Raw genomic sequence first — 19,450 nt, 5'->3', positions numbered from 1 at the left:
TGATGTCTGTGGCAGCTGGTGCTTCAGTAGTGCAGTGTGTGATGTCTGTGGCAGCTGGTGCTTCAGTAGTGCAGTGTGTGATGTCTGTGGCAGCTGGTGCTTCAGTAGTGCAGTGTGTGATGTCTGTGGCAGCTGGTGCTTCAGTAGTGCAGTGTGTGATGTCTGTGGCAGCTGGTGCTTCAGTAGTGCAGTGTGTGATGTCTGTGGCAGCTGGTGCTTCAGTAGTGCAGTGTGTGATGTCTGTGGCAGCTGGTGCTTCAGTAGTGCAGTGTGTGATGTCTGTGGCAGCTGGTGCTTCAGTAGTGCAGTGTGTGATGTCTGTGGCAGCTGGTGCTTCAGTAGTGCAGTGTGTGATGTCTGTGGCAGCTGGTGCTTCAGTAGTGCAGTGTGTGATGTCTGTGGCAGCTGGTGCTTCAGTAGTGCAGTGTGTGATGTCTGTGGCAGCTGGTGCTTCAGTAGTGCAGTGTGTGATGTCTGTGGCAGCTGGTGCTTCAGTAGTGCAGTGTGTGATGTCTGTGGCTGCTGGTGCTTCAGTAGTGCAGTGTGTGATGTCTGTGGCTGCTGGTGCTTCAGTAGTGCAGTGTGTGATGTCTGTGGCTGCTGGTGCTTCAGTAGTGCAGTGTGTGATGTCTGTCGCAGCTGGTGCTTCAGTAGTGCAGTGTGTGATGTCTGTCGCAGCTGGTGCTTCAGTAGTGCAGTGTGTGATGTCTGTCGCAGCTGGTGCTTCAGTAGTGCAGTGTGTGATGTCTGTCGCAGCTGGTGCTTCAGTAGTGCAGTGTGTGATGTCTGTCGCAGCTGGTGCTTCAGTAGTGCAGTGTGTGATGTCTGTCGCAGCTGGTGCTTCAGTAGTGCAGTGTGTGATGTCTGTCGCAGCTGGTGCTTCAGTAGTGCAGTGTGTGATGTCTGTCGCAGCTGGTGCTTCAGTAGTGCAGTGTGTGATGTCTGTCGCAGCTGGTGCTTCAGTAGTGCAGTGTGTGATGTCTGTCGCAGCTGGTGCTTCAGTAGTGCTGTCTGTTATGAGTGCCGCAGGATCCTCCCCGCAGTCTGCTGGAAGTGACGGGGTTGGTGCTGCTGCGGGGGAGGGTCTCCCAGTGGACGTCCTATGACAGACCTGGAGGAGGAGCCGCCGATCCAGCCACAAGTCACAGGGAGAAGCTGAAAACGGGATAAAACCAGCGACATGTTTATACGGCAGGGACCGATCCAGCAGCAGCCGCCACGTCCACCGGGGCTCGTGGCCACGGCACCTGGAGCCGCAAAACCCAGAAAACTGGCCGAATTGTGTGGGGTTTTTATTTTATTTATTTTATTTATTTTTTTATCCCCCAGTTGGAATTTTCCCGCTTCCCACTACATTGTGTAGAACCGTAAATGGCGCCATTACAAAGTACAACTGGTCCCACAAATAACAAGTCCTCGTCCGGCGATGTTAACGTCCTCGTCATCTATGTTAAGGGGAAAATAAAGAAGTTCTGGCTCCGGGAAGGCTGGGAGTAAAAAATTTAAAATGGAAAATGTCCCTATTATGAAGGGGTTAAACATCTAAAAATTCCCGTTAAAATGTAAAATCCGTAGAATCCAATGTTACTTGTTCACAGTTGCTGCTTCCAGCTTTTTAAATACCATGTGACTATAGACGACCAATCAGAGAGGAGGTTCCCCATGGTCCGCTCCATGACTACTTGCCCATCATCCCTATCACACTGGGGTTCCCTCTGTACCAGCCGGGAGGGTGAGGTCCTGTTTAGGTAACTGTCCTGTTTGGCTGTGAGGTCCATGACCCGTGGACCATTCAGCTTCCCCCCCCGATTAATGGCCGTCACCGGAACACCCCCCCCCCTTATATCTCACCAGGTCCGGCCCTTAGGGGTCCCGTCCAGGCTGGAGATGCAGAGCCACGCGCTGCTTTTCTAGACCCCTCTTTATATTCCATCTTCTCGTGTCCTGGTTTGTAACTTGCGCAGGGCGTGTCCCACATGCTGCAGGCCACGTGGGGGCTCCGCCCAGTCCACACCTACGTGGTCACAGGTTATAGTTCCCCTCACTGTCCAGTCAGTCCTGCAGATACAGCTCAGGCAGTTCTAACGTTCCGCTCCTTCCGGTGCAGCCTCCATGTGAATGATGAACCTGATCTGGTCTCGAGCTGCTGGGGGACAATTTATTATGTCAATTGGGGCCTTCGAAAAAACAAAGTCTGGCTCCGGCCCCAGAATCGGGTCGTTGGTCAACATTTGACCTGAACTAGAGATGAATTGGATCAAGAAGGAAGAACAGAAATCTTCTTCCTGTCCCTCCATGACCGGTCCAGCCGCCATCACCGGCGTCTTCCCTCCTTGTCTCCGGTTCGCCCAGAAGACTTCCTCCGGGTGAACTGGACATTCCTGTAGACCCTCTTATAAAGTACTGGTGTCAAAGGGCTTTCTGGAATTATCATATTGATGACCGATCTTCAGGATAGGTCATGAGATCGGGGGGCTCCTACTCCCGGGACCCCACCGATCAGCTGTATGAAGAGGCTGCTGCGCTCGGTGACCTCTTACGCCTCTTCCAAGGCCATGTGATGTCACCTTCACCGGTCACAGCTGCGATATCAAGCACAACCACTTTACTAAAGACGGCGCTTGGTGACCTGCGAGAAGACTGCAGCGCTCACCGGCGAGCCACGGTCTCCTCAAACATCGTATTGGTCGGGTGTATCATCACTTCAGCCAGGGATTGTATGTAGGGGTCGTGTGAGGGTGCACCATACTTTACACTGCTGTGACCTCAAACATGGAGGAACTAGGAGATCTTCTAGTCATCAGTCCAGACAATAGAGAGAAGACCTCATCTCCTCTGATTTCTCCCCAAATGTCCCTCATAATCTCCGGTCATTATAAGCATTTCTATGGGATTTCATGCGGATTCTACATTGACTCCTCTTCTTCCATTCAGGTTCCTGTGATATAGGATTGTCCGATGACATCATCAGTACCAGATAATGGATGGAGACGGGGACAAGATGGCGGAGAGGATAGTAAATCTTACCCTAGAGATACTCTTCCTGCTTACTGGAGAGGTGAGAGGTTCTGATGATGTCACATTACACCATTATCTATGGTAATTACAGGGGATGTGACTGGAGAGGTGAGAGGTTCTGATGATGTCACATTACACCGTTATCTATGGTAATTACAGGGGATGTGACTGGAGAGGTGAGAGGTTCTGATGATGTCACATTACATCATTATCTATGGTAATTACAGGGGATGTGACTGGAGAGGTGAGAGGTTCTGATGATGTCACATTACATCATTATCTATGGTAATTACAGGGGATGTGACTGGAGAGGTGAGAGGTTCTGATGATGTCACATTACACCGTTATCTATGGTAATTACAGGAGATGTGACTGGAGAGGTGAGAGGTTCTGATGATGTCACATGACACCATTATCTATGGTAATTACAGGGGATGTGACTGGAGAGGTGAGAGGTTCTGATGATGTCACATTACACCATTATCTATGGTAATTACAGGGGATGTGACTGGGGAGGTGAGAGGTTCTGATGATGTCACATTACACCATTATCTATGGTAATTACAGGGGATGTGACTGGAGAGGTGAGAGGTTCTGATGATGTCACATTACACCATTATCTATGGTAATTACAGGGGATGTGACTGGAGAGGTGAGAGGTTCTGATGATGTCACATTACACCATTATCTATGGTAATTACAGGGGATGTGACTGGAGAGGTGAGAGGTTCTGATGATGTCACATTACACCGTTATCTATGGTAATTACAGGGGATGTGACTGGGGAGGTGAGAGGTTCTGATGATGTCACATTACACCATTATCTATGGTAATTACAGGGGATGTGACTGGGGAGGTGAGAGGTTCTGATGATGTCACATTACACCATTATCTATGGTAATTACAGGGGATGTGACTGGAGAGGTGAGAGGTTCTGATGATGTCACATTACATCATTATCTATGGTAATTACAGGGCTCCAGATGGCGACCTAAACGGTCGCCAATGCGCCTTCAAATTTGCAGATGGCGACAAGACTTTTTAGTCTTGTCGCCATTTGCGACTTTACCGCCGCGATCCTGTGCAGCCTATGTTCTCGTAGCACAGTCAGTGGAGAAGGAAGGAGTCCCTCCCTCTCCACTGTGACGCGGCCGCCACTACCACCAATGGGCAGATAGCAGGGAGGAGGAGGGGAGGAGCTGTCGCCACTGCGCCACCAATGAATGTAAAACATAAGTATAGGCAGCGGTATCACAGACCCGGCAGCACCCGGCCTCAATAACAGGGCATGCGATCTGCGGTAATTAACCCCTCAGGTGCCACAGATCGCATGCCCTGTTATTGAGGCCAGGTGCCGGGTCTGTTATACCGCTGCCGACAGGAGTTAAAGAGGACCTTTCATAGGTACAAAGAATATGAACTTATTAGTAGTAGGCTACATGGAGCAGCGCCCAGGGATCTAAGTGCACTTACTATTAGTCCTGGGCGCCGCTCCGTTCACCCGCTGTGGCCCCCGGTAATTTCAACATTCAGAGCAAGGAGGAGGAGACGCCAGTGTCTGTCCTTCCCCCTGACAGCAGCGCTGACCAATCACAGCGCAGGGAGAGGAAGAAAAAAACAACTCCCTCTCTCTGCGCTGTGATTGGTCAGCGCTGCTGTCAGGGGGAAGGACAGACACTGGCGTCTCCTCCTCCTTGCTCTGAATGTTGAAAATACCGGGGGCCACAGCGGGTGAACGGAGCGGCGCCCAGGACTAATAGTAAGTGCACTTAGATCCCTGGGCGCCGCTCTATGCAGCCTACTACTAATAAGTTCATATTCTTTGTACCTATGAAAGGTCCTCTTTAATTACCGTACATTCATTGGTGATGCAGTGCGCCCCCCAAAGCCTCACCCCCCCCCCCCCCCCCATTATCACTGGCCACAAGTCCCCCCGCCTCCCCCATTGTTATATGGTGGCCACAGGGCCCCATCCCCTCCATTGGTGGCAGTGGCAGATTACACTGCTGGGGCTCAGATCGTTACCATGGCAGCCAGGACGCTACTGGAGCCCTGGCTGCCATGTTCAGCTCCCTGCTGCTGTGTGCACAGAGCACAGGGAGATGTGAGATCCTATTCACCCTGATAGAGCTCTATCAGGGTGAATAGCACAAGGAATGAAAAGATCCAGGTTCTAGTCCTAAGGGAAGAAATGGTTATTAAATAAAAAGTTAAACAAAAAAAACACCAAAATACTAAAAGTTTAAATGGCCCCCTTCCCAGTTTTACATATAAAATTTACAAACAATAAAGAATTAACATATTACATATCGCCACGTCCCAAAAAGTGTGAGCTATTAAAATATAAAAAAATATTTCCGCTCGGTGAAGGCCGTAACAGAAAAAAAATAAAACTCTAAACCACGCAATTCGCCATTTTTAAGTCACCTTGTCCCCTAGAAGATGTCACTGGATGTGAGAGGTATGTGGTGCTGTTTTCTCCTATATGTAGTGCTGGCTCACTACCGTGACCTGCGTCTCATCTTCATAAAGTCCTTTTTTTTTTATTATATGCATTTTAAATTTGGCGACTAAAAAATGTAATTTGGCTCCTAACTTTTTTAGTTTAGGAGCCAATGGCTCCTGGTAATTTTTTTTTTGTCTGGAGCACTGAATTACAGGGGATGTGACTGGAGAGGTGAGAGGTTCTGATGATGTCACATTACACCGTTATCTATGGTAATTACAGGGGATGTGACTGTAGAGGTGAGAGGTTCTGATGATGTCACATTACACAGTTATCTATGGTAATTACAGGGGATGTGACTGGAGAGGTGAGAGGTTCTGATGATGTCACATTACACCGTTATCTATGGTAATTACAGGGGATGTGACTGGAGAGGTGAGAGGTTCTGGTGATGTCACATTACACCATTATCTATGGTAATTACAGGGGATGTGACTGGAGAGGTGAGAGGTTCTGATGATGTCACATTACACCATTATCTATGGTAATTACAGGGGATGTGACTGGAGGGGTGAGAGGTTCTGATGATGTCACATTACACCATTTTCTATGGTAATTACAGGGGATGTGACTGGAGAGGTGAGAGGTTCTGATGATGTCACATTACACCATTATCTATGGTAATTACAGGGGATGTGACTGGAGAGGTGAGAGGTTCTGATGATGTCACATTACACCATTATCTATGGTAATTACAGGGGATGTGACTGGAGAGGTGAGAGGTTCTGATGATGTCACATTACATCGTTATCTATGGTAATTACAGGGGATGTGACTGGAGAGGTGAGAGGTTCTGATGATGTCACATTACACCATTATCTATGGTAATTACAGGGGATGTGACTGGAGAGGTAAGAGGTTCTGATGATGTCACATTACACCATTATCTATGGTAATTACAGGGGATGTGACTGGAGAGGTGAGAGGTTCTGATGATGTCACATTACACCATTATCTATGGTAATTACAGGGGATGTGACTGGAGAGGTGAGAGGTTCTGATGATGTCACATTACACCGTTATCTATGGTAATTGCAGGTGGACATGGCTGTAGAAGTGATGGACTCTGGAATGTACATGGTGACATTTATTATTATGTCTTCAATGAACAGGATTACTCCACGGTGAAGAAGACGTCTAGTAATCTGATACATGAGAAGAACAATGAGAAGATCCTAGAAGTTGTCCACAAGATGATGGAGCTGCTGACTGGAGAGGTGACACCGCTGGGAATGCGGGGACATTATACAGTCACAGCACTGGAGGGGTCTGGGTGATGACGGTGTTATTGTGTTGTCAGGTTCCTCTAAGGTGTCAGGATGTCGCTGTCTATTTCTCCATGGAGGAGTGGGAGTATTTAGAAGGACACAAGGGTCTGTACAAGGAGGTCAAGATGGAGGAGGACCAGCCCCTCACATCTCCAGGTAACAACAGACAGGACTAAATACAAATGTCCTGGAATTCTTTGTATGTAAAGTCTGAGTCCAGTCTCTGTGTCTCCTGCAGAGAGATCCAGTCAGAGGACAACACCAGAGAGATGTCCGCGTCCTCTCCTTCCACAGGATGGCCAGGTAACAGAGATTTTCCCTATCGTTGGTCACTGCTGCGTTCAGTGATTGGCTGCAGTGGTCACATGCCCCCATCAATGGGATGTTGATTCCCAGAGTCCCAGTACCTGCGGAAGCGGTCATGGAGTGATGAAGCCGGCAACCAGCGGTGGGGATCAGGTAAGTATGAACCCACCACAAGTCCGGTCACTCTGAAGGGATCTGTTAAAAAAGGTTAAAGTTGGATGATGACCCCTTTACCGATCTTTTGTGATCATGGAAAATATTTCTTGCAACTTGTCCGACTGTCCTGTAACTTACAATATTTGCTTCACAGATTTTATATCTGGATGAAGATCTGAGCAATAATAATGCTACAGAGACAGATGTGAGGGGCGATGACCAGTGTAAGGAGGACATTCCTACAGATAAGAGCCCAGGTGAGTAGTGACCACTAAATGAAGCAGAGATGAGTCTGTTACTGTAATAACCCTGAACTGGACTTCCCCTATAGCAGGCGCCTTTCCCAGGTCCTAACAGTGTCCTCCAGTACTCAGATACCCCCAGGACTTACAGTAGGACCAAACTGTGTAACAGCCTGACCGTCCCATGAAGAGTAATACAAAGCACATATCAGATATAGAACTCTTCAGTAGATGACTGGACCAAGATGGGGATGGTAATCAGATTGTGGAACAAATGGATGATGGGGGTTATAGGGTGAGCGGATGATTGAACAGACAATAAGTGACCCTGAATCTTTCCCTAGATCTGTCCTTAGACGCTGACCCCAATACCCTCACTGACCATAAACATATTCTTATGGAAAACACTAATCTGTAAAACTGACCCTAAAACAAATAGGAGGACACTGACCTGTTTTGTGCGTTCATCGGCGGCACATTTACACGGGCAGATTGTCGTGAACGAGTGTTCGCAGGTACGGTTGTTCCCGATAATCTGCCCAATAATTGGCTCATGTAAATCCACCATAACCATAAGAACAAAGGTTCACTGATGAAGAAAACTAGGAGAGATACTAGAAAATAAAAGGATTACTGGACTGAAAAGCACAGAGCTTACACTATAACCAGCAGCCCCTGCAGAAACTAGGAATATTTACAGCGAGGCTAACCAGTCAGGAGCTCCTCTCCAAACAAGGTGAGCTACAGAAGAGAGGTCGGCTGAGCAAGAGATCAGCTACTGTATAATACATAGCAACTGCCCCAACATACTAGTAGACAGGAGAAGAGGAAGCAGTAGGAGTGTTCCTGCTGATCCTAGCCCATTACACTAAGGTGGTAACGACTCCCTCAGGTCTGCGCTGTGACTCTCCAGGACGTGCTCAGTAATATCAGGGTGACAAGTCTCTTCCATGAATCTCCTGGACGTGTCCTGGTGTCCCTCTGTGCAGCATTTCACAGGCCTCATGTCACATACACTCTGGACTGCACTGGATTCTGGTGTCCAAATTATGAAGGTGCAAGGTGTCACCATATGTGTCGTCCATACAGGCCGCAGGTACCTTCCGTAATCTTCTGCCATACCACGTCATAGGATTTCGTCTCCCACCTCCACTGCAGGTTCCTCTTCCTCCTGACACCTCAGTGCAATGACTCCTTCTAGGAGCAATTATTTGAATGTTTAAAAAAGGAGTAAACGTCCAGTGGCTTATACTACACCTCAGTATGGAGCGGGTGCACACACCGCAAGACAAACCACTGTCAAAAGAGGAAAATGTAATGGTAAAGGAATCGGCTGGCGCTCTCTATCTGGCTCTGTGTGGATCAATCACAGAACCATGTGGTATATATGAAAAAACAGGAGTTCCGGGGGCGGGGCGTCCAGTATGGATGTATCTTAACAGCGCTCTCCACATCAGCCACGAGTCGGTACCTGCAATACCATACTAACCGGGAGGTTTCTTGAGGAGGAGAGGATGCCCAAGGGTCGCAAACATATTATTAAGGCCTTGACAAAAACCCTCACTACCGAGGCCTGCACCCTCCCCACCCCCAGTGTACAATACCTGCTGCTGGGACACAAGGGAAACCAGCGATCCTACACAGACCCCCATCCTGGAGTGAAGAAAGAGCGGTTCCTGTAGTACAAGAGAATTGTAAGTATTTTCACCACGGCGCTTCCCTCTTCATGGTTGAAATTCCCTCACTTATCTTCACACAGTTACTTTTGAGCCAATAGTGACACCTTGTAGCCAGTTACGGAATAACACCATCTGTCACCAGCACTGATGCTTCTGTAACTTTTTATGGCCAAATTTTGCTGCGTCTTCCTAATGGTATAAATATCTTAAAAGGAGTACCCTCCCCTATACCTAACACAATTTACACATCAGATACACAGGCTGAAACCTGACAGTGATTATGGTCAAATTTGTGGCCCAAAACTCTTCTAAAACAACACGTACCACCTCTCAGATGCAATCTGACATAGCCACCACTAATACCTCAACTAAAATGTCCAAATCTGCAGGCAAATTGCCCAAAAAACACCCAGGAACACCCAAGAACCCTCTCAATCAGCCTCAGATATGCCCTTCTCGTCTAAACTTATTACAGATGGTGACATCACGCCGCTTAACCTCTCCCCTAGATACGACACTTCGCACTCACCGGTGGAAGATTGTAATCGCTCCTCTACCGTGGCTCAAGAAGTGTCCAGGGTTCTCCTACCTCTCTTTGACAAAAGACTGGAGGTACTCCATGCCTTACAACTAATTATCACAAACTCTCAAAAATTTTTGATATAGAGAATAAACACTGAGCTCAGGAGATAACCATCTCCAACTTGGAACGCACCATACAACAAAGCAGAAAAGCAGAGTCTGCTTTAACTGCTAAACTAGAGGACCTGGAGAATCGGGATCGCCGCAACAACCTTAGATTCATAGGCATCCCGGAGAGTGTCACTGGGGACGACCTACTCACATATCTTGCGGTGAACATGCCTGCGGCATTGGGCCTGGAGATGTCGACTGATAAACTCCATATTGAACAGGTACACAGGATTGGACCACCTAAACCAGCTGGAATGGTGTCACGGCTGAGGATGGGGAAAACCCTCAGCCGTGCGATGATCGAAGATGGTCGCTGCTTGACCAGGACAACAGGATTAGGGAGCAGGTCACCTCCTATCGCGTCCCTAACCTGACCCTAACTCCTAGCTGCATGGGCCGACCTTTAAGGTAGGCTGACCCATGCTCAGGAACCTCGAAGCCCTGACTCACCCTCCGACCGGTCCCTGGACTAGGAGTCAGGGTAAGACAACCTGTTCCTTCTGGATACGGAAGAACAGGAGTCTCACTGGCCAAGCTGCAAGGAAGGGAGAACAAATACAACCTATGGCAATGGCAGGTACTTGCCACAAACATAACTCTCACCTGTCACAGACACAAAGCCTGGAACCCATGTGGAAGTACAGCCCACAGACAACAGGACTCGGCACACAACACACGGGAACCCAGGACCATAGGTGCAATAAAGAAACATAAAACCAAACCCATCTTCAAGACACCAAACGCCATTATTATTTTGCTATGACCAGAAGGATGGCCCCCACTGGCAGTTGGTAAGTAACCAGGAGGATGTCTCCAGCAAGCATGGCTGAAGCACCCTCTCTGACTACTGCCTATAACTGAGGCTATATAGGGCCAAGAGGCCACACCCAACAATCAGACACACCCCGTGACTCACACACAGAAAGGGAGTTAACCCTTCCAAAACCACAGAAGGGAAAACACAACTTAAAGGGGAAGTGTCCAAACAACGAACACACTGGCTGTTGCCGCAGGCAACAACATGGGTGGCACTCATGTCCTGGGAGTCAGCCCGAAGGCCAGGACACTGCCACCACATGTACACACAACGACTAAACGTTGCCACGGGCAACCACAGTGAGGGGGAAGATGTGAGTGCACACCACACATAACACAGAGTGCACACAGACATACAAAAGTGCATACAAACACGCACACAACTCCAAGGGAACCGCACACATAGCTGTTGTCTGCGGCAACCGCACTTGAGGCTAACTACATTATGCCTCCAGCTGCGGTTGACACTACAACCCAAACCGCGGGCAACTGTATGCGGCTCCCAAGGAGTCACGGCCATAACATGGTCGTGACACTCCCACCCCTCAAAGCCTTCCCCCACCAAAAAAAAAAACTTGTGAGGGACTCAGACAAGGGGATAGGAGAAGGGAATGTCCACTCTCAGGAAATGGTTCCCAGAAAGTCGCTGCCAGCTGCATCCTCTCCCAGCACACACTCAGCCAGTCCAGCGAGGCCTGAAGCCCGACACAGCGACACAGGGGAGAGAACCACTGAGAATGGACGAGGGGACTCTCCACTCACGTCCCCACTCCAGTCGCTGCCAGCAGACACTCCTACCCAGCACGCAGCCGGACCACTAACTGAGTGCTGCCAGCAAACGACCAGAGATGGGAACATGGAGAGGGATGAGGGATCGCCAACACGGACACGGAAGGTAAGATGGCGGGGAATAAGCCACCAACCGTGCCGTTAACGGTGATCCCCCTTAACGCTCTCCCTCCGGAGAACGCGCATGCAGGCCACAAGCAGATGGCACTGCATGCTGCACCCTCTTTCGAAGGTGTGCATACCGCACACCAAACAAACACCACAAGTGCAAGATAAAATTAGGGGACGCCAAACTAGGCAACGGTGAAGGGATGGCGGAGAACGCCACTCACCGCGCCGTCAGCGGCGAAACCCCCATAACGCTCTCCCTCCGAAGAGCGCGCATGCACCCCATCAACCTATGGCGATGCATGCTTTACCCTCTTTCGAGGGAAACCAGGTGAGGAGCCTTTCTGGTCATACTGTCACGGCTGAGGATGGGGAAAACCCTCAGCCGTGCGATGATCGAAGATGGTCGCTGCTTGACCAGGACAACAGGATTAGGGAGCAGGTCACCTCCTATCGCGTCCCTAACCTGACCCTAACTCCTAGCTGCATGGGCCGACCTTTTAAGGTAGGAGGACCCATGCTCAGGAACCTCGGAGCCCTGACTCACCCTCAGACGGGTGCCTGGACTAGGAGTCAGGGTAAGACAACCTGTTCCTTCTGTATACGGAGGAACAGGAGTCTCACTGGCCAAGCTGCAAGGAAGGGAGAACAAATACAACCTATGGCAATGGCAGGTACTTGCCACAAACATAACTCTCACCTGCCACAGACACAAAGCCTGGAACCCATGTGGAAGTACAGCCCACAGACAACAGGACTCGGCACACAACACACGGGAACCCAGGACCATAGGTGCAATAAAGAAACATAAAACCAAACCCATCTTCAAGACACCAAACAACATTATTATTTTGCTATGACCAGAAGGATGGCCCCCACTGGCAGTTGGTAAATAACCAGGAGGCTGTCTCCAGCAAGCATGGCTGAAGCACCCTCTCTGACTACTGCCTACAACTGAGGCTATATAGGGCCAAGAGGCCACGCCCAACAATCAGACACACCCCATGACTCACACACACAGAAAGGGAGTTAACCCTTCCAAAACCACAGAAGGTAAAACACAACTTAAAGGGGAAGTGTCCAAACAACAAACACACTGTGGCTGTTGCCGCAGGCAACGACATGGGTGGCACTCATGTCCTGGGAGTCAGCCCGAAGCCCGGGACACTGCCACCACATGTACACACAACGACCAAACGTTGCCACGGGCAACCACAGTGAGGGGAAGATGTGAGTGCACACCACACATAACACTGAGTGCACACAGACATACAAAAGTGCATACAAACACGCACACAACTCCAAGGGAACCGCACACATAGCTGTTGTCCACGGCAACCGCACTTGAGGCTAACTACATTATGCCTCCAGCTGCGGTTGACACTACAACCCAAACCGCGGGCAACTGTATGCGGCTCCCAAGGAGTCACGGCCATAACATGGTCGTGACAAATGGACAACCTAAGACCCTGTTCGGTCATCGCAAAGTATTGGAATTGGACGATTAAAGAATAGATCCTATGCGCGTACTGACGCCAACGCACCCTGAAAATACGAGGACACAACATCTTGCTCTTTTCAGGACTTTTCCGCTTCGGACTCCCAGAAACGGAGAGTATTTACCCCATATGTCAAGGTCTCTACGACAGGGCGATCTGATTCCAATTGCTTTATCCGGCAAAATTACGAGTTCTGGAGAATGGCAGGCAACTGATTTTTGAAGATCCGCGTGATGCCCGACGCCACTTCTGCCTTGATCCAGAAAACTGAAGCCTTTATCACCATAATGGGAGGGTACCATGTACCTTTCTAGGTCTAGGGACCTACGGGCGACTTGGCTTAATGGATGTTTTTCATCGGACGATACGTCTAAAGCCAGAGGGGTAGCCATACTATTCAGAAGGGGCTTAGGAGTATCAGTAGAGAAAGATCTGGAAGACAAAGGGGGCGGATATATATTGCTCCGAATACAAATAGCGTGGAAGTCATACGCTCTTTTAAACATATATGCCCCTAATCAGACGGACACAGATTTTTTTGCCAGACTCCAGGCTCTCCTCCTACCTAGAGCAGACCCTAATCTAATTGTTGAATGCGATTTTAATACCACTATCTACCCCACTCTAGATAATTCCACCCCACAAACATCACTTAGACCGTCTTCCAGAGACCTCACCAATTTAATGGAAGCGGTCTCACTATGTGACCCGTGGAGAATTTATCACACCACCTCCCGAGTATACCTTCTACTTGGCAGCACATGCTAGCTTTTCAAGACTTGACCATTTATTAATATCATCTTTCCTTTTCCATACTATCCAAGACTACAAGCCCTAGAATCTCAAATTAGAACTAGTCTATGGAAATTTCCCACATATCTATACAAGTCGGACGAATTCCAGGACTACCTTAAAATACATTGGTCTAATTATGTGGATGATAACATTGAACACCTTGATAACCTTCCATACCGATGGGCTTAGAGGACACATCATCCATTACACTCGATTGAAACGCAGAAAGGCGGCAGAAAAATTATCTTTCCTACATAAAAACCTGCTTACATCCCAACAGTCATATATTCATTCCCCTTCCTCCCACACCAAACAAGTATGTCATGAGGAAGGACCGCAATTGATATATGGTCTGAAATGCGTTGACAAATTGTCCTGTATGTGAAGATTTTACCGTGAATGAAGAATTCAGGATACCTTATATTGTCCTACAATGGCCCAGATTGAATGAGGGGTTGAACTTTTCTAACCTAAGGGCTTATAATATCATAGCTCTCATGAGAATTGCTATAGACTGGATACACCACACGTCCATGTTCTCAAATAGGGGTCAGGAACAGGCATTTATATCCGGACTAGCCCTCCCTAACCTTCTCCATACCACCAATGGGACAGATCCCAGAACGAGCCAGGGAAAACATTCTAATAATGTCGACCTGGCGGGCGTGGCAAAAAATGAGAATTCTCAAAAATTTACACTGCCACATTTCATTACATATGAGCCTCTTAGCTAACCCACATTTCCAAGTAGGGTCACCACATAGAGATTTTTTTGACTGGCATAAGGGAGGTATAAGTTTCTGCCACACATAAGATTCTGTCTTTTGAAACTCTCAAAACTAAATACCCCACCATTAGTTAAGTTTCTTCCCTTACAAGCCAGGAGCTATCTTCAGAAGTTACTACCCAACCTAACCCCTCGAGAATGGAGTCCGGCTTTACGGGCCTCCCTCAAACATACTCCTACCTTAAAGGGGTTGTCCAGGTTCAGAGCTGAACCTGGACATACCTCCATTTTCCCCCCGCCAGCCCCCCTGACATGAGCATCGGAGCAGTTCATGCTCCGATGCTCTCCTTTGCCCTGCGCTAAATCGCGCAGGGCAAAGGCATTTTTCTGAGTTCCGGTGACGTACCGGGCTCTCTATGGGGCTGACAGGCAGCCCGGTGACGTCACCGGCACTGATGGGCGGGATTTGGCTCTGCCCTAGCCAGTAAAACGGCTAGGGCAGAGCTAAAGCCCGCCCCTCAGAGCCGGTGACGTCACCGAACACACTGCTGGGCGGAAGTTACCGCCCGGCAGTGTGTTATTGAAAACACAAGAGCCGGTGCCCTGCGCGATCTAGCGCAGGGCACTGGAGCGCATCGGAGCATGAGATGCTCCGATGCTAGGCTCAGGGGGGCTGCCGGGGTGAAAATAAGGGTATGTCCGGGTTCAGCTCTGAACCCGGACAACCCCTTTAAGGGGACATACCACCAGGTACTACACATGGAGAGGAGATGAATGAGTTGGGCTAATGTTATGTTTTACTTGCTCTGCGGTTTTCAGAGAATTCTGTAATGGTTCTTTCACCACATTTTCCCCATGTCCATCCTTTCCCCATCCCTCATTTCCCACCTAAAAAAACCCGAAGTTGACGAAATGACTATTTGCTTATATTGGGACCATCACCGGAGACATGTCATAAATAATACTGATCAATATTACTGCTCTTATTAACCATCTCCCGTCACGCAAACGCCGAAAGGCGTCATTGCGGCGGCTCTTTCAGGTCTCGATGACGCCTATTGGCGTCATCTCGTGAGACCCGAGATTTCGCACAAAACACGGACACCGGCAATGTGCTTTCCGCATTTTGCGGATCCGCACATTTCCAGAACTATATAGAAAATGCCTTTTCTTGTCTGCAATTGCGGACAAGAATAGGACATGTTCTATATTTTTGCGGACCCGGAAGTGCAGATCCACAATTCCGGATCCGAGCGGGACAAAGTCTGTCCCCGTAGAAATGAATGGGTCTGCAATTCCGTTCCGCAAAATGCGGAACAGAATTGCGGACGTGTGAATGGGGCCTAAGGGTCCCTTATCACCGCCAGTTACTTAGCTACTTGTTAGGTAGTTAGCGCCCACCGCACCGCAGTCACTGATTAGCGTCATCGCTGTCGCACTAGTACTATATAGTATCTGTAAGTGATCAAGACTGATCGCAATCAGATCTATATCAGTACATTAGGGTCACCTTAGGCTCTACACAAAAGCGCAGTGTTCGCCCGATCTGGCCTGATCCTGTGCGCACACTTGCGTTCAGTCCGCCCCACCGCAGTGACAGAAATTTTTATTTTTTTCTGATCACTGCAAAAACACCGTAAAATCGCTGCAGCGCTATAAAGATCACTTTTGAGGGGCATGGCGAGCGAGTTCATAGAAGATATATTTTTTTTTGGGCACAAGTTAGCAGAAATTGATTTTTATTTTTTTGTTTGTTTTTTCTTACAAAGTCTCATATTCCACTAACTTGTGACAAAAAATAAAATCTCACATGAACTCGCCGTACCCCTCACCGAATCCAAATGCGTAAAAAATGCCCTGTAAAAATCCTAAAGGTGCTCATTGGACTTTCGGCCCCTTTTGTGCACCTAGGCTGCAAAAAAGTGTCACACATGTGGTATCGCCGTACTCAGGAGAAGTAGGGCAATGTGTTTTGGGGTGTCTTTTTACATATACCCATGCTGGATGAGAGAAATATCTCTGTAAATGACAACTTAAAAAAAAAATGTATACAAAGTTGTCATTTACAGAGATATTTCTCACACACAGTATAGGTATATGTAAAAATACACCCCAAAACACATTGCCCTACTTCTCCTGAGTACGGCGCTACCACATGTGTGACACTTTTTTGCAGCCTCGATGCGTAAAGGGGCCGAAAGTCCAACGAGTACCTTTAGGCTTTACAGGGTTGCTCACAATTTAGCCCCGCCCCAAATGCCAGAACAGTAAACACACCCCACAAATGACCCCATTTCGGAAAGTAGACACCCCAAGGTAATCGCTGAGGGGCATAGTGAGTCCGTGGGAGATTTTTTTATCATTTTTTTGCCAGAAGTTAGCAGAAATGGAAACTTTATTTTTATTTATTTTTTCTCAGAAAGTGTCATTTTTCGCTAATTTGTAAAAAAAAAAATTAATCATACATGAACTCGCCATGCCCCTCCGCGAATACCTTGGGGGGTATTTATACTATCCTGGCATTCTAGCAAGAAACATGACAGGTGCTCAGAAAGTCAGAGCTGCTTCAAAATGCGGAAATTCACATTTTTGTACTATAGTTTGTAAACGCTATAACTTTTGCGCAAACCAATAAATATACACTTATTGGACCAACTTGTATAGAAATGTAATTATATTTGAACAATTTAACCAGAGAAAGTTAAAGGGGTATTCTCATCTTGCTATTTAACTCTCGCCTGCAGGCAGCTCAGCATTCACTTCCTGCTTCTCAGGCTGGGGGCGGGCTTAGCCGCTTAAAGTGAAGGCTGGCCACGCCTCCTTATGACATCACACTGAGAGCTCAGTAGCAGCCTGCAGAGTGTGAGGCCCCTCCCCCAGTAATAGGCCACTGTCCTGCAGTCTAATACACACAGAACCTGTCTTATCTTTTACAAACCCATTCTGTGCAGCAAAATTCTCTACTATACATTCGCCCACAAGCATGTCAGCCCGTAGCCAGATGACCTGTTCTTTTGACTCCCATAAAACATGACCATCCCCCACCGACCAGCACTGATGCAGATTTTTTCCAATTACAGCTCCACTACAGTTGTGTATAAACCATAGACCTTTTATCAGTATAGATGCATATATAGCTCTGCTACATCTATCTTCTCCTCCCCAACCAGCACTGTGTCAGATCTGCGGCATATACAGCTCTACTACATCAGTTGTGTGTCTCTATTCCAACAACACTTTGTCTGAACTGCTGCATATTCAGCTCTGCTACATCTGTCTATTGATCTCTCCCCCAAGCACATACAGCTCTGCTACATCTGTCTTCCCCCTCCCCCACAAGCACTGTCACTGAACAGCTTTCAATACAGCTCTGCCACTAAATAATATAGTCCCCGTTGTCGGGTATATAAAGCAAATGCTTTATATAAATATAAAGAGTTCAATCGAGAACCTGATTATTTTGTGCAATCAGTAAAACAGGGTACAAGCGTCTATGCAAAAATATAAATGGTTTATTATGCAATAGGTTAAAATACAAACAAAAATGAATCAACATAAATTTCAGTAATATACAATGATATGCAGTACCCAGAATTCACCACTATATGATACCAACCAAAACACTACTCAACCAACACAAGAATATTATGCAATACAGCTTTAAATCTGTGAGAGATATACAATCAATGGATTATGCGGAAAACTCAATCAAGAAGATGACAGATACGAGCCCTTGCTCCGCCCACAAATGATGACCAATCTTTCAGATAATGGTAGTATTGCAACAAAACGTATAAATTATTGGCTTGATATCAAACTATGGAATACAAAGATTCCCAACAAAGAGTTTCTCCAATATTATCCCCTTGTTTCAGTTATATGCATCGTAACTGAAATCAGAGAAAATACTGATGTAGCAACTAACGTTACACGTCCGCAAGTGAGCGAGTATCTGGCTAAGTATCAAGCCAATTAATTTAAATCAATACTACATAAAACAAAATATACATTACCCAATGGTCAAGTGATGTGCAGAGTCTTGGGGCAGCCAGCTCTCAAGAGTTTTTCCCGATAATCCAAATGATTCTCCAGAGATCTATAATCCAAATGTTTGTTTTCTCTTTCTTTCTTTTTCTCCTTTTTTTTTCTCTGGTAACTGGTTTCTTAACCCAAAACTTATCAGATGAACACGCCCTCAGAGTTTGGAACTTTCCAATCATTGTTGGAGGGGTGTGTGCATTGATAAGGAGCATGACGTCATAATACTACCCAGAATGCAATTTTGCTACTGATGTAGTATTAACCGCTCATATCTAGGTGGCACTGTTGTATAAGCAATAAGCGTCATACCATTAAGGGTTAACTCATACATGCCTAATATTTTCAACACTTCACACCTCTGACATCTGGGGCCTTGTCCCAGGGCTGAGGGACAAACTTTGATACATGAATATATACTTTGAGGAACATCTAGACCATTCTCACACTGTGGAATTCATGTTCAGATAAGAAAAACAATAAAGCCTCAGAATCTGCAGGTGCGGCGTATCTTCTAACTTTCTAAATGTATAATATGTTGTTACAATAACAGTAGCTTTTGAACGGCACAGTAATCTTCTCATGGACTTACTTTGGCCTACATGAAACTTCATACAAAACAGTGAATATAAATCAACATTGCTCTTAAAGGCAATGAATACCCATTATAACTAAAATAAGTAAATATAACTGTTTAAACTTATGAAAAAGCACAACACCGTGTCCCTGCCCTCTCCTCCGATGGCTCCAATGCACACCCCCTCTATGCGCAGCTGGATCCAGATTCCGCGCTGCATACATTTTTTTCCA

The 19,450-nt window shown here is 47.3% G+C and overlaps 2 protein-coding genes across 3 annotated transcripts in view; one reads left to right on the top strand and one right to left on the bottom strand.

The window, feature by feature from the left end:
* The window catches only part of LOC122939542 (zinc finger protein 316-like), a 124,849-nt gene that overhangs the window by 14,940 nt on the left and 90,459 nt on the right, over positions 1–19,450 (bottom strand). The gene's annotated exons all lie outside the window — the stretch shown is intronic.
* Positions 1–19,450, top strand: part of LOC122937813 (zinc finger protein 420-like) — a 28,196-nt gene that overhangs the window by 2,210 nt on the left and 6,536 nt on the right. The window contains exons 2-6 of one of the 2 annotated variants that reach the window (XM_044292909.1): positions 2,935–3,058; positions 6,637–6,741; positions 6,825–6,948; positions 7,031–7,095; positions 7,409–7,511. In XM_044292909.1, the coding sequence (XP_044148844.1) occupies positions 2,981–3,058; positions 6,637–6,741; positions 6,825–6,948; positions 7,031–7,095; positions 7,409–7,511 (475 nt within the window). In that variant the 5' untranslated portion in view covers positions 2,935–2,980. Of the gene's footprint in view, positions 1–2,934; positions 3,059–6,438; positions 6,444–6,636; positions 6,742–6,824; positions 6,949–7,030; positions 7,096–7,408; positions 7,512–19,450 lie in introns of those variants that run through there. The other variant, XM_044292910.1, reaches the window with a different exon arrangement.

Source organism: Bufo gargarizans, chromosome 5, assembly GCF_014858855.1.
Source record: "Bufo gargarizans isolate SCDJY-AF-19 chromosome 5, ASM1485885v1, whole genome shotgun sequence".
NCBI lineage: Eukaryota > Metazoa > Chordata > Amphibia > Anura > Bufonidae > Bufo > Bufo gargarizans.
Note: the sequence above shows the minus strand (reverse complement) of the source record. Positions and strands in the feature narration are given on the sequence as shown.